Source organism: Eumetopias jubatus, unplaced genomic scaffold (assembly GCF_037043125.1).
Source record: "Eumetopias jubatus isolate StellerSeaLion01/CBP00866 unplaced genomic scaffold, mEumJub1_p1.0 scaffold_1, whole genome shotgun sequence".
NCBI lineage: Eukaryota > Metazoa > Chordata > Mammalia > Carnivora > Otariidae > Eumetopias > Eumetopias jubatus.
Genome location: NW_028274807.1, coordinates 95,892,242 through 95,908,825, shown reverse-complemented (window position 1 = coordinate 95,908,825; position 16,584 = coordinate 95,892,242). Strand labels below are relative to the sequence as shown.

Genomic DNA, 16,584 nt, shown 5'->3' with positions numbered 1-16,584 from the left:
GTATTTTAAGAATGAGATAGTAAATTGCAGTCTCAAAGTCTGAAGTAGACAATAGTATTTAGCTAATATTTAATAGCAATGTTTGATTCTCATTCTCTTTAAGATATGTTATATAAACAGCAGATGCATTTCTATCCAAATGGATATAAGGCCTCCTTTTAAGATAGTTTTATTTAAATAAGGAAGAAACTGTCAAGTGAAGATTCAGATGAAATTATTGAGAAAACATTTCTTTGGGAAAGGGTACGTGAGAGTCAAACTTCAACTAGACAGACTGACTGAATAAAAATTACAAGTGTTTAAAAAGGAAAAAGGAAATTACTAAGGTCATACTATTTGGGGGTTGAAATATTTTATTTTGTCATTGGCTGGATCTGCATGTAAAGGTAGGGATGACAGCAGCTTTTTTTTTTTCAATTGGATGAACAGGAGATGTTGACTGGACAGATGTTACTATACTATCTTATCAGTAAATACATTAATTATAAATGAATTAAACACTTCAGTCAAAAGGCCAATAATTTTTTAAAAAGGATTCAACTATTTGTGTCTAGACAAAACACATTTTAGAGGCAAAGACACAAATAGGTGGAAAATAAAAGCATAAAAAAAGACATAATATGGGGGCACCTGGGTGGCTCAGATGGTTAAGCGTCTGCCTTCAGCTCAGGGCATGATCTCAGGGTCCTGGGATCGAGCCCCATATCGGGTTCCTGGCTCAGCGAGGAGTCTGCTTCTCCCTCTCCCTCAGCCTCTCCCCGCTACTCATATTCCCCCCCCCCTCTCTCTCTGTCACATGAATTAAAACAAAATTTTTAAAAAAGACGTAATATGAAAGCAGTAAACAAAAGAGAGATGAAATATAAGAAAAAAAATAGACATTAGGACAAAAGCTGTTAGAGAGAAAGCATGACATTTTATAATAATAACAGGGTCAATCCGTCAGGACTTGTGTTAATATTAAAGAGGGTTTTGTGGTTTTTTTTTTTTTTTTTTGAGGAGTTACATGTTCTGATACTGCCTAGTTACATGTAATGTTTATTTTCCAAACAAGTCTGTTATTTTCACTTAAATTATTTATAGTGGACGGGGATCTTAGGTGAGGTTCTGGTACTTTGACATAAGGAATTTATGGGCACACCCACTGGTATCCAGGCACAACCTCTGATTTGCATACTGCCCAAGAGGCTCACGGAGGACAACCTGCATCTCATTGGTACTGAGGGACAAGAGTGCTAGCCTGAAGAGAGTCTCGGGGGGGGGGCCCTGAAGGAAGAATCCCTGTATATGAGGAAAGAGCCCGGCATGAGAGAGCAGCTTCAGCTGTGCAGTCTGTGCCAGGTAAGTGAGGAGGGAGTGGCTGGGAGGTGTGACTATGGGGGGAAGTCTGTGAGAGCTCTCCAGTAGAAACATCTACTCCTCCACTTGGAGACCTTCTCCCTCTTCCCTGACGGAAGAAAATGAAGAGTTCTAAAAGGTAAATTAAACCTAGGGTGGGGAGATGGAGGAGAGAGCAGATTCCCAAGGGGGTTCCAGCGATCCAGTAAGGATCAAGGCCATGATGGGAGACCTGAGTAAAATCTGAACTGGGCAGCCTGGAGCTGTGTGCATAAGCAACTAGCCTCACAGCAAGAGCAAATTCTGAGCAGAGGAAAGGCAGATACACTAGAAAGCATTCAAATTAAATTTGAAATGATTCTCCCTGGGGAACCCAAAAACAAAAGATTCAAAAAGACTCTAAAAATGTCAAGAAAAATCTAGAAAATTATACAAAGTTCAAGAAAGGCCATTTCTCATTGAGAGGTACTGATTGATGCAGCAGCCTTAGGGATAAACTGCAAAATAAACCCATGAGTGGACTGTAGAATACTTATTACTATGAAGCAATATATTTGCGTATACTGTGTAAAACATTTCTCATATTATTGTACGTGATCTTCATCACTTGCCCATTACATGGTTCAGGAAACTGAAATTCAGAGAGTTTAGAGTGACCTCCCGGAGATGCCCAGCTACTAGGTGTTGCTGGCTCAGTCGCAGACCTTGTGACGGCCACAGCAGTGGGCCCACTCCATCATGGGCAATCTCACAGCTTCCAGGATGAATCGACCATGCCCCCTTTATGCACGGTCTGCAGGAGCCCAGCATGCGTTTTCATCAGTCAGAGTGGACTTCTCAATAGGCCTAGTAGAAAACTAGTCACGTGCTGCCCAGAAGGCAAGATTACTTTCACCTTGGGCCTTCGCCGGCCACTCATCATCTTCATCCACGTATTTGTAAAGCCCAGACCCTGCCATTCCTTACTGGAGTCTCAGCAGCAGAAGTCTTTTTGTTTTTTTCTTCACCATAAGGTAATTTAAAAAAATGTGGTCTCTCTGTTTAAACAGTTACTAAGTTGGTTCATCTTTTAGTAACAGACCTTCCCTCCCCTAGTCCCCCCGACTCAGTCCTGTATGATCACATCGTCATCTTCATCTTCATCTTCCTCCTCCTCTTCCTCCAGACAAACCACCACCTCAGCCGGCTCAGGGATTCGAGAGTCAAGCCAATCCAGCACCTGCTGGGTGCTAAGCCTTGATGCCTGACTCAGTCAAGGGATATCACTTTCCCGTAGCTGTCGATGGGCCGCCCAGGACCTCTCCAAGGGTCGTATATCTGGTGGGGCCGGGGTGTTCGGCAGAGGTGGTGTCTCAGCCCATTCACTCAAGGAGCGGGTTGAAGGTGGGGGTGTGGGAATTTCTGGGTCCTGGAAACTAGGGGCACCAGGTACGGCATTGTCCCGAAACCATTTTAGTTGCCCATGCTTCAAGGCATAGCATGTGTCACCAAACCACTGAATGATCTCAGGTCGAGGTAAACCAGTGATCTGTTCTAATTTATGGTAATCCTCACGCCATGCCCATTGGCACTGTAAAAAAAAAAAAAAAAAAAAAAAAAGATTTGAGAATAGCCAGCTGCTCTTTGGTTTTTCGCTTGGTCTTTCGCTGGCATTGCATATCTGGGGAAAGGTACTCTGCAGGGCCAACCCTACTTGATACTGAGTTATGTCTTAGCCCTTGGGGCCAGGCTGGCTCCAGGCACTGGGGGCAGTGCCTGTTCATTGGGTGACAGTGGCTGTGAGATACAGCCCAGGGACTGGAGGAGTTTAGAGGTGGTAGTAGCTCCGTTTGCCAGTTCCAGGAAAGTGGAAGAAGAGGGAGAGGAAGAAGGAGGAGTCATATTAGATGCTGACTCCTGCTTACAACTACTAGCAAGTAGTGAGATTGGTGGGGGCTTATCCCGAGCATGTGGCTGGTGGACAGCTGTGGAGTGATTCCATGAAGCAGAACCTAGGCCATGGGACTGGTTGGGACCCCTGCCTGCCTGCTCCTTAGAGAAGCCACTGCTTTGAAGATTCTGCCAATAATCAGATTGGTGGGGGAATGTCCCACTGCCAGGTGCCATCAGGGGTTCCTTTGCTTTCTGGTGACTCAGCAGCTCTGAGGACTCCTCAGGCTCCACCTTCAATCCTTTCATCTGGGTGGGCTTACTAAGAGTCAGGGGCACTATTCCAAGACCCACTTGTTCTGGAGGTGGCATCAGAGAAGGAGGCACCTCCTCTGGGGGCCGCCCTGCATGATGAGTAAAAGAGAGAAGGGATTTGAAATGGAGCTGGTCCCGATGGTAGACCACTCGGGCTCGGGTCTCTTCTGTTTCTTCAGATGACCAGCTAATGCCACAGCGGAGGCGCTGGGCCATGAACCAAGTCTTGACTGTCTCCATCTGCAGCCCATAGCGTAAGCAGAGAAGGGCAATGTCTGCTAGACTGGGATAGGGAAAGTAGCTGAAGGTTTGTAGCAAGTGTTCATTGCCATCCAGCTCACTGGTCTGGGCTGCCTGGGTCCACACAAGCTGTAGCTCCTCGGAGATTGGAGGGAGGCAGAGGAGCCCCGCCGGGGAGCTATTAAGACTGCTGGCCTCTTTATTAGGAGGCATGGTGCTTTCTGATTTGTGCCCTTCAGAGATAGCGCAGTCCGGCCCGAGTGGTGGCTCCCAGCCTCACACCATGGGCCGGGGGGGAAAGGGGAGAAAGGGCAGGGGGCCTCCGGGGTGGGAGTGGGGTTCCCGCCCAGTGCGGCCTGCTCCAAGCCCACCCGCATGGAGCAGCAGCAGTCTTTTTAACCTACAAAAGCACAGTATCTGGAGAGACGCATTTCACATTAGGGTGACAGGTGGCTGACTAGAGAGAGAAGGGAGAAAAGGGTTGACTCAAAATGAGATATAGGAGACAGACCTTATTCTCTAATCGACAAGATGGAACAAAAATTTAGAATTATGGTTTCAATACCTTTGAATATCAGCTTCTGCTCTAATCCAGACTACTGAGCTAGGATCTGGCACCATATACCTGCACTAATCATCAGAACAGGGTGACTGCTCCTTTTTTCAGGAGAGTGAGGATTAGAGAGAAGGATGTATGCTGGCCGTATAAAACTTCCTAGGTTCCTAAAGATTTGTTAAATGAGTAAATGAATCAGACTTTTTTTTTAACTGCAGGTCTCAGGTTAGAGGATAAGAAAAGTACAAAGTGGTACGTTGGGGCAATACTGTATCTAACTATAGTTTTTGGTAGAACATCTTCCTCCACTGAAATCCCATTTTAAAAGCTTTTATGGTATTCTACCAAGATATGTCGAGACTAAATTTGTCACTTTTGGTGGGAGACAGTCAAATGGTACACTTGAATTATAATTTGCTATTCCAGGAGAACAAAAGAGACACATACTTTAGATTTTTAAATATATAATCATCTGTAGCAGGATCATCAACATCACCACCACCACCACCACCATCATCATCAACATCAAGGATTAGGCACATATGGCAGAACTGAAAAGAAAATCTGGATCTATCAGTAAAAGAAGAATGCCAAATGAGGAATTCTTTTAACAAAGGAAAATACTAAATGACACATTTTAAAAATTTATGCTATCTAATCTTTCTAGAAATTAAACAGAAGAGAGCCATGTAAGACAGAAAAAAAGGCAAGGTGAATAGAATAATAGTAATTATTAATAGCAATAGTATATCCATATCCTAAAACAAACAGGCCCCATTCCTCATTTTCCACTTCTAAAAATAACCTATGGAAATTTCATTTAGTTGATTGCTCCATCAAAATCATCACCTAAATCATAGAAAATTGTTCAGTTAAGAGACATGTCATAACAGTCTACAGAAACTCGATTCCTCCAAGCTTCTCATGTCCATGTGAGCCTTTGATCTCATCTTCCTTTGGAAAACAGTTGCCTTCCTTCCTTGCACAGAAAAATTAAGTATCATGAAAAGTGTTAGTTCTTATAAAAACCAACTCAGTTGGAAGACAAAGAAACAAGCCTGGCATCTTATTAAAGATCTTTAAAAATTTGAGATCAAACTGGTTTCTTACATTGTAGAAACATTAAGAGTTCCTTCCATAACTCAAGCATCTTGACAGAACCTTCCCCCTCAACAACCATCTGTCACCACATATAGTTGTTGTTTGTGATTAGCTTCCTTATCATATAATAAAGGAAATAATCCTGAATTTAACATATTTGTTTTTATGTAATTCACAATTTTCACTGCTTAGCCCCCTGCTTAGTTCATTTGACCTTTCTTCCCCTTGAGGCAAGAATTTATTAAGGTTGGAAGCAGTAAGAGCTTTTCTGGAACGAACTCCTTAATCTGGGCAAGTACTCCAGATTATTTTCCTGTCATTACAAATATGCCATCAGAATTTATTCCTAAATTAAATTTAAACTCTGAATCACATTTGCTGACAGAATAATCACCATCATGTTCAAATGATATATATGTAAAAGAATTGCCCCGTTAGCAATATCTATTATTAGTGGAAAATATTTTGCTAGCTTTATTTGTTCTGACTTGGTTTTCCATAGCATTCTCCCAATCCTGAATATGCCAAGTTGTGGTGTCATCGGAGAGTACTTCTGTCACCTTCTTTGTGGCAGAGTCACCCAATATTTCTGAGCAAAAATCTTCCATATAGTTGTTTGCCTAAGCCTCAGCCATTGCATATAGTGTTACATTATAGGTAACCCATAAAGCATGAATGTTTATACATGAAATATAATGTTTATGTGTGAAATAGTGAACATGTACTTCTGTCAGGTTCTCATTTCAATATTTTTTCTTTTGAAGAATTTTTTTAGAGTCACACATATTTCTTTATGCTATAAGTTCAAATTCTGCTTAAATTTTTATAATTTTGTTACTTCATTAGCCAATAGATTTCACAAGTAACACATTGAGCTTTTAGCACTTCTCCATCAATAGTGGCCACAAAACTAAACTCCAAATACATGAAGCATTATTTTTCCAATTAAAACTAGTATGGGTTCTTATGGTCTTCCTTTCTTAGTAATAACTCATGTTTTGTCATCACATTCAGAAAAAAATATCTTTCTCTTGGCAAAAGAAAAAAAAAAATCCAGTGAACTAAACTTAGAAAAAGTCCATCTGTAAATTAGGATTAAATATAATATAAATTTTACTATCAAACATAGCTAACAATGTTATTTTGTAAATTTAAATGTAAATTTAAAAATTCAGAATTTTTTTTATGTTCAGAATTAAAAACAAAATAACTAAAAATAAACTGTGAATAATGCTTATATGTTCTCAGATTTTTATACACTTTTGGGTTATAGTTCACAAACTGATTTTAAAATATTACACATAACCAGTATACAATTAAACCACAAGCAAATCACCACATGTGTTCAGCATTTGAACTGATCTATATCCTATTAAACAATATGAGTTCTGGGATGCCTGGGTGGCTCAGTCGGTTAAGAATCTGCCTTTGGTCAGGTCACGATCCCTGGGTCCTGGGATCGAGTTCCCACGTTGCATCAGGCTCCTTGCTTAGCAGGGAACCTGTTTCCCCCTCTGCCTGCAGCTCCCCCTGCTTGTGCCATCTCCTGCACGTGCTCTCTCTCTGACAAATAAATAAAATCTTTAAAATAAATAAATAAAATAAAATGAGTTCTCTGATCATAAGCTTGGATACCATGGTGTACCAATTGCTATAATGGTTTCCAAATACTTACTCCAACTTTCTGTACTTTCTTTGTATTTTTTTTTTTTTTAAGATTTTATTTGACACAGAGAGAGAGAGTAGCAGAGGGAGAAGCAGACTCCCCGCTGAGCAGGGAGCCGATGCGGGGCTCGATGTGGGGCTGGATCCCAGGACGCTGGGATCATGACCTGAGCCGAAGGCAGACACTTAACGATTGAGCCACCCAGGTGCCCCTTTCTTTGTATTCTATTGCTGCGAGCCAGTAACTGATAGTTTGCACACTGGCCCAGAATGCAGAGCTCACTTTGACAATATCTATTTAAAGAGAAAGATTAAGAGAAATATGTATTTTAAATCTGTAATCTGTATTATTGCCTCTCATTATATGTTTTCTCAAAAAAACTTTACATGAATCAGATTTGTTTAGTCATTGTCATTATTCCAACCTTGATGTTCTCTTTTATTTTAGGAAGTATGTCCTGGTATAATTTTCAGCTAGCCCTTAGCAAAGCTCCAAACCTCACTTTAGACATTTCCTTCAGCAAAACTAGGAAAATCATTTATTACAAAATATTTTTAATAGAAAATCTGACTGTTTTGGCATCTTTTTCCCAGCCTGCATGAGAAAAACCGATACTACTTTTTTAAAGGCTTTTAAATAGAGATCACACAGGACTCTTTTAAGGGGAGAGAAAACAATGGTAGCAGCCCTTGGGAGAAATTAGTCCCCTGGATTTCAAAGGGGAAGAAGATATTTGGAAGTTTTTTGAGAATTAGGAGCTCATACCTCACTCCCTTGCAGCAACTGTGAATGTTAGCAAAACTACAGAGGGCATGATGCCATCATAAACGAGGGAGCCTATATCCAAGATACCAAGGCTCTAAACTTGGTAAAGTCTCTACTTTCAAACTTTGGCAGAGATGCCACAGAGCAGATTGCCTCCAAAGCAACAGGCAAGTATATCAGTGATCATCCCAATGGAAAGAAACCAAATGGCCCTTGCCAAATTTTCTGGATTTCATCAGATTCCCAGGACCTTTACACAACCCTGGCAATGGAGAGGGAGGCCCAATGATGAATGGGTTTCCTACCATTCTGGCCAGATAGAGATGCGGAACAGAAATCTGCCTTAGAGAAATGAAGAGCTGTAGAATTTACAAATTAACATGCACAACACATTCAAATTTCTAGAGAATAACAGCTAGCAAATAAGTTCCATATTCAGGAGATTTATAAAAGCTTTTTAATGCTATTGGCTTTGTGACAAACAATTTCAATATATTCTACCCCTAGACGGATCTTCATAGTGTTCATTCAATTACTTGTTTATTCCCCAAAAGTATATTGAGTTCCTTCTGTGTACTAGGAACTGTTTTAGGTGCTGTGGTCGTAGTTAGAAACAAGAGAGACAATAACTACTGCGCCCATGGAACTTCTATTTTCCCTGTTCTTCATCACAGATTCCCCACGGCTGAGCCATACAGATTCCCCTGCAGTCCTCATGGTGCAAGATCAGAGTTGGTGCTCCCAAAAAGAAACCTACAGTGAGTAGGGGTGGAGGTTGCTGGTTCTCCCTGCCCCGGTTTCTCTTTTCCCACTGGAGGAACCGCAGGCTTAGGGGAGACGTCTTCACAGTGCTGCCTGGGGGAGGAACGATGCGGTCAACATGCAGCTGCTTCTCTTACCCTACTAATGCAGACTGTCTTGGTCTCTGCGATGCAGGGCACACTTCAGCCTCACCTCTGCATGCTAGGATCCTCTCACTGATATCTTTTTTTTTTTTGCAATTTTTTTTTTTAAGGGGGAGCAAAGTCAGGAACAACCTATGTCACCATCTTGGTGAGTCACTTCCTCACATCTCAATTTTGACCCAGGGACCTCATCACTACTGAAGATATAAATACCTCTCCCTTTTGATCTCATCAATGTCCTGGAAGTGGTTCCTAAGCTTCAGAGATACTAATGTATCATCTGGGTGGATATGATTCCTGTCTACTCGGTAATTACTTCTTGAAACAGAGAGATGCTAAATACGACTTGAAGCTTGTAAGCTAACGCAGTCACTGTATCTCAAAGCATAGCTCATAATCATCAAAACCTAAGAATCTCTTTTGAAATTGTTTATTTCCATGAAACTACACTATAATTTTTTTGGATTCTGTTTGACTTCCGAGAATTCTGCAATAAGAAATGAGGCTTCTCGATAGTGTCTGTGTGCATAATCTACATATAATCAATCTGTATTAGTCTAGTTTCTCCAGAGAAACAAACCAGTCTCTTTATATATGGAGATTATAATGAATTGGCTCATGTGATCATGGAGGCTGAGAATCCCACAGTCTGCAGTTGGCAAGCTGACGTCCGAGGAGAGCCAATGGTATAGTTCAGTTCGAGTCCAAGCCCAAAGGCAGAAGACCAATGTCCCAGCTTGAGGACCATCAGGCAGAAAGTAAATTCTCTCCTGCTCAGGCTTTTTTTGTTCTATTTAGGCCTCCAGTGGGTTGGATGAGGCCCCCCACACTGAGGAGGGCAACCTGCTTTACTCAGTCTGCTGATTCAAGTGTTAATCTCAACCAGAAACACAAACACACCCAGAAAAATGTTTAACCAGATATTTGGGCACTCCATGGCTCAGTCAAGTTGACACATAAAATTAACAATTACACCATGTTTTACTGGACAATCTGCCCAGGATGGTAAATGAAATTATAGTCATTCAACAAATTTGACAAATATTTATTACTCCTATTGTGCATTGGTTCCCAGGGTAGGCTTTTGGAATACAGTCGTAATTAAAACAGACAAAACCCACCTCGTGGAGTTGACACTAAGAAGTATATTACATATTTCACAGGCACTGGCTTTCCACTATTTATTTTTTTAATAAACATTTTATTTATTTATTTGTCAGAGAGAGAGAGAACACAAGCAGGGGGAGCGGCAGGCAGAGGGAGGGGAGAAGCAGGACCCTTGCTGAGCAAGGAGTCCAATGCGGGACTCGATCCCAGGACCCTGGGATAATGACCCGAGCCGAAGGCAGACGTTTAACCAACTGAGCTACCCAGATGTCCCTCCACTGTCTACTGAAGGACCTCCAGGCTCTTGCAAATGTGTTCCATCCCACAGCATCCAAGTATTCTAGGACTTTTAGTCAATTAGTCAACAAATAATTGTTGAATGAATGAACATCAGCCATTTTCTTCCTTTCTTCCCTCCTGGGCCTATTTTTCCTCTGTGTAGCTAGGTGAAATTGCCTCACATCTGAGAACATCTGAGGCTCACAGCTGACTCAGCTCTTGATGATTACCACTATGACCTTCACAGGTACCCCAAAGCTGTCCAGGACCCTTAAGAGGCCAAAGGGATCTTAGTTCCCTGGAGTCTTCAGCTCAGGGAAGATAGCTAAGGTTCATGCAGAGATGGAGGTGGGTGGATGGGGTGTGAGGACTTCCGCCACTCCTCTTACTCTTTGGTGTTACACTATGATACACAGGTAAACAAAAAGGGCCATCTGTACTCAAATAACTTAAAAAGCTGTTACAACAAACAAATTTGTGATTAAAAAAAAATAGATGTATAGTCCCCTAAACCTACGTGAATCCCAGGAAATTGGAGGAAGATTTGGAGGGACGTTGAGAATCTAAAATCAACCATGCTATACTCAGAATTGCCTATTGGGTGATGGAGTCCTTGCCATTGGACCCGCCCCATGCATCTGACTCATCTTTCTTTAGGATGACTTATCTCTTAAGAGATGTTTCATTCCTAATACAGATTTCTGGTGAATGAGTGACACCTGTGCTCCAGACATGTCCAGTCATGTTTTAGCTCCAGCAGTGCACACGACCACAGATCAAACTGGCATCCCAACTACACACATAATATGGTTTGAATCTGAAATACCACCTCCTCGAACAAATCAATGACAGACTTGTTTGCCCTCCCTGAGTTTTTAAGACAAATACATTCGACGTCTTGCCATCTCAGTAGAAAATTCAATCTTGTGAGTCATAAAAGATCTGACAAGTTGGTTCCATTAGAGGACTTTAATTGCAAAAAGTTCTTGATTTGAAAAAAATCCCTTTGCCTGTTTCTCCTCTGTGTCCTATGTGACTAAAATTTAAAAATTATATCCCTAGAATTTGCTTGATCTTCTTCTAATGAGCCATACAAATATTTCTATGGTAATATTTAAAGGACAAAAAGAAAAGTTTTAAACTTGGTATCTCCTTTTCTGTCACACTGTACAAAATCTGACTTGCAACATTCCCAGCACAGAATCTCCTAACAAAAGATGCAGGGAAAAGTGTAACATGCTAACCTGCTCTCTGGCTTGAGCAAGACTCTGAAATCTTCCCTTTCACCAGTTACAAATGCTCCACTTGTGAGAAGTTAACCCAATTCTTCCAGGTCTATAACACATTTCTCAAATTCTTCACTACAAATGAGTTAGCCCCTCCTAGTTTTTGTGTGCCTGTATACTTAATTTTATTTTGCTCTGTTTTGGTATTGAATAGATTACCAACAACTACCATTTATTGAGAGCTGGACAAGGTTGTAAAACATTTTCCCTAATCTTCATAACAAACTGCAAGGCAAATATTCTTTCTCACACATACAGCCACGGAGGTAACTGTGCTGAAAAAATAACCTGACTCACTTGTCCAAGGTCACCCAACCGGAGACTATAAATTAAGGTATAAAAAAAGATTTTGCTGAATTTCTCATGGTCCCTGTCAGTAATAATTAATAATGAATGCGCCATTACAACACAGCTATGGTTAGAAAGAAAGACTGAAATTTTGTGGTTTAGTTAATGCTCCGGGAAGAAGTTTTTGAAAACCAACCTCCACACAGTTTCCTGTGTTCTTCTTGCTGATAAAGGCCTACATGAAAGAGGAAAGAGTGCTATTAGCTCTCTCCTTTGGATATGCACAGAACAACTTGCACATGAAATTTTGCCCCATATTAACTCTAACTGAAGCCAACCCTATTTGTTCTTGGTTGGCATCAGATTTTATTTTTTAATTTTTTATTTTTAAATTATTTATTTGTCAGAGAGAGAGAGAGCAGGTGGAGCAGCAGAAAGAGGGAGAAGCAGGCTTCCCGTTGAGCAAGGAGCCCGATGTGGGACTCGATCCCAGGATCCTGGGAACATGACCTGAGCTGAAGGCAGACACTTAACCAACTGAGCCACCCAGGCATCCCTGTTATCAGATTTTAAATATGATCATAAATATACATTTATGTTTTGTAACAACAGGGATGATGTTGCAATGCAGATGCTGTTGACACCAGCTAGAACCTGAGATCCCGACCTTTGCTGCCCACCTGCTTGTACTCACTAACGTTTATCTTATATTTTTTCTGAAGCAGTTCTTTCTGGCTTACCTCTTAACTCAAGCAAATGAAACCTGAAACCACCCCTTGGGTGATGGCCACTGTCCTCACAAAGCCTTCCCGTGGCGCAGACCACCCAGACCTTTTGAGCTAAACCCCTGACCTGTTCCTGCATAGATGGACCACAGAGTGACCTCTGGAATGATCTACAATTACCTTTACCTCATTATAATACTAAAATCTCTAACCAAGGAGGAGCACCAGCCTCATTTACATAACATACAATGTATGTATGGGCATGTTTCCTTAAGGCACATGAGTGACCTTATGCCCGCCTCTACATACAATGATAAGGCTTCCCTATCTAAGTATTCATCTTAACCCTAAACAAAACCATTCACCCTCTGTTGGGGAGTCATGGCTTTGGCAGCCATTCCCCATGATCTCCTTATTTGCTACAAATAAGGTTTTCTTTGCCACCACAACTCATCTGGTGCACTTTCTGTGACTCACCAAGGAGTGAACTCACGTTGGTTCAGGTACACCGTCACAATACTGAACTTTGTATTCAGTGTTGCTACAGGTATACTGGAATATGTAAAAAAAGGAAAAGTGCCATGTTCAAAACTTTTAAATTACAGAGGGTTTACCCTTAACTAATATTTACTAGGTAGGAAGTCAATGATTAGGAGGAATATAAAAATTCACTAGGGAAAATGTATTCAAAAAATTGTTCAAATAGGAAATTAGATTTGAAACTGGCAGTATTAGCAACGCTTTTTATCACTAGAGCTCTTTATTGGTATTATTTTGTAAAATTTCTCATGAGTGGTTTTTTAATTACCACTTCTGTCCAATTGTTATTTCTCTGCATATTCAACCTACATTTCACCCAGAAACATTTTGAGTAAACTTGACTAATGTTTAGTTTCAGACAAACCTTATTTCAGAGTGTCTTATCCCTCTTAAGATACAATTTGTCACCAAGTTATCTTTTCAGTAAGTTTTTCTTCAGAAATTATATCTTTTTCTTTGCAAGTGTTGACCATATATAACTCCTCTGGAAAAGCAAGTGGCAATAAAATATGGGAATTCATTTGAAACAGGAGCAATACCAGAAATCACAGGTCTCAATGTCAGCTGTCGATATCCAGAAAGACCCTCAGAAGAACCAACTGCTCAAGCAAAGTGTAGTTGATCAGTGGTATAAAAAAGGAACAGTCCCCTACAGCGGGAAGGCTATAGTTGATATCTAATTCTCGTTTTTAATCAAGAATGAAGAGTATTAGCATGGAGTTAATACCGGAAGAAACAGCTGAAAAAAGTTGAAAGTCATTGTCTTTGGAGGCATTGTGAAGGGGAAGAAACTACCGATTCTCATCAAAGCCCTCATGGGCTCTTCCTTCTCTCCTCTTTTCTTTCTTTCTTTTCTCCCCGCCCCCCCCCCCCCGCTTTTATTCTCTTTAAAAATATTTAGTGGTTACCTTCTCTTACTTTTTGTTTTTCTGAGGAGTCTCAGGCCAGCAATATCTGTGGAACAAAGTCCAAATATGGAAAGAATAAAGGCTGAAATGAACCCTGTAATGTTGGATTATAAGTGGACATATTAGTGTAAGCTCATTTTTAAGAATACACATATGGAAATAGATATAGATATAAATACACGTGTACGAGTGTGTCTGCGAAGATATCTTTCCTATTTCTGCCTTCTGAGAGACCCAGAAGTAATAATATCTCAGTAGCAATGAAAACATCTAGTTTCTTTGTTTCTAAATAATATTCTGTTTTTAAATTATATTCTTAATTTTTAATAAAAAACCCAGTACTCCTTGGAGAAATGGCTGATTCCAGGGCTTAAAAAGAAAAAGTACATGACAAGCCTAGTACATCTTTTTGTTACAGAAGGTACTCAATAAAGTGGCTGAAGGAATTACGAAAAGGGCCTAGAAGCTAGCTTGAAGGGGCTCCCACCAGCCAAAAGTTAAATAATTTTAGCATCAAAATAAATAATGACAGTAATAATTACAACTTACTGAATGAAAAGGGAATTCATAATTCCATAGACATAAAAAATGAGTGATTTTTTTTAAGTGAAGAAGGAAAGTCATACATTAATAGAGAAGGCCAAATAACATAATTGGAAGGAATGATGAGGAAAAGAATCAGTATTTAGCAATTATCATAATAATAACTGATTCAGGAATGAATCATCAATGGATGATAAGGCAAGTGGATGAGTTTGTTGAATAACAGGATATATATATATATAGTTATTTGTAAGCTTTACAGTCGATAAACTGGGTAGATATCACTCTACCAAAATGTTCAAAGTTATCATGAGTAATGGGGCAAAACAATGTCCGTCACATGCCTCACTGAGAGCACAGAACCATTTCTATGGATTTCCTACCAAAAATCATTACCTGGATCTGATCATGAGAAAATATCAGACAAGCTAATGTTGAAGAATTCTAGCAAATGACTAACCTGTACTCTCCAAAAATATCAAGGTCACAAAAGACAAGAAAACGCTTTGGAAAACTACCAGACTGGAGGTGTCTATTGAACTACTATTATTTTTAAAGACTTTATTTATTTGAGAGAGGGAGCACGAGTAGAGGCAGAGGGAGAAGCAGACTCCCTGCTGAGCAGGGAGCCCGATGTGGAACTCTCAATCCCAGGACCCTGGGATCTTGACCTGAGCCAAAGGCAGATGCTTAACTGACTGAGCCACCCAGACGCCCCCTATTGAGCTATCATTGGTATATGCAGAACATAATCCTGGATCAGAAGAAATGAAAAATGTTTTATATAAAATCATGGTGATTAACATAACAAAATTAAAAATGTTAAACAAAAAAGCATTATTGGAAGTTTCTAGCCAGGTAAGTTAGGCTTTTCCAGATAGAAAATAAACAGTAAAACTACCTCTATTTGCAGATGAAATAATCTTTCATGCAGAAAATCCTAAGGAATCCACACAAAAACCTATTAGAGCTAATAAATGAATTCAGCAAGGTTACAGGACACAAGACCAACATACAATAGTCAATTGCACTTCTATGCACAAGCTTTGAACAATCTGAAAATGAAATTAAAAACAATTTCATTTATAATAGCATCAAAAATTAAAATGCTTAAGAATAAAAATAACAAAAGTATAAGACTTCTACATTGAAAATTACAAAATATTGTTGAAAGGAATTAAAAAGCACTTAAATAAATGGAAAGACATCTATGCTCATGAATGGAAAGACTTCATGTTAAGATGGCAAAACTTTCCAAAATGATCTGCGATTCAATGTAATCAAAATCCCAGCTGGCGTTTTTTTTTTTTTTTTTTTAATTGACAAGCTGATCTTAAAAATCATATGGGAATACAAGAGACTCAGATTAGCCAGAACAATCTTGAAAAAGAATGAAGTTGGGGGATACATGCTTGCCAATTCCATTACAAAACTGCAGTAGTCAAGAATGTGTGGTACTGACATAAAGAGAGACATATAGATCAATGAAAGAGAATTTAGAGTCCAGAAATAAACCCAAACATTTATGGGCAATTGATTGTTGACAAGGATGTCAAACGATTTAATGGGGAAAGAATAATCTTGTGACGTACAATGCTTGGACAACCAGATATCGACCTCCAAAAGAATACAGTTGGACTTCTACCTCACATGTTAAAAATTAACCCAAAATCAAAGACCTAAATGTAAGAGCTAAACTTTAATATTCTTTGAAGGTGTAAATCTTTATGACTTTGAATTAGGTAATGTTTTCCTGGATACGACACTTAAAACACAAGTCATTAAGGAAATAAAATAGATAAACTGGACTTCATCAAAATTTTAAATGGTGTACTTCAAAGGACACCATTGATACATAAAGAACTCTTGAATATAAAAATAACTTACAGCTCAAAGACAACATAATTTAAAAAAGGGAAAAGGTTCTGTATAGACAATTCTACAAAAAAGATATACAAATTGCCAAAAAGACCGTGAAAAGATTATTATTAGTCATTAGGGAAATGCAAATAAACCACAGTGAAATAACACTTCACATACTCTAAGGAAACTACAATTAAAAAGACAAGCAGTAGTAAGTGTTGACGAGGATGTGGAGAAATTGGAATGCTCAAACATTGCTCGATGGAAAGATAAATAGTACAGCTGCTTTA

At 39.7% G+C, this 16,584-nt stretch overlaps 1 protein-coding gene across 1 annotated transcript in view; it reads right to left on the bottom strand.

The window, feature by feature from the left end:
• Window positions 1-2,443: 2,443 nt before the first annotated feature.
• The window catches only part of LOC114209014 (homeobox and leucine zipper protein Homez-like), a 56,213-nt gene continuing 42,072 nt past the window's right edge, over window positions 2,444-16,584 (bottom strand). Inside the window, 6 exon segments of the mRNA XM_088023007.1 lie at window positions 2,444-2,935; window positions 2,937-3,077; window positions 3,079-4,037; window positions 4,134-4,162; window positions 4,766-4,888; window positions 12,934-12,992. Coding sequence (XP_087879133.1) covers window positions 2,444-2,935; window positions 2,937-3,077; window positions 3,079-4,037; window positions 4,134-4,162; window positions 4,766-4,888; window positions 12,934-12,992 — 1,803 coding nt within the window.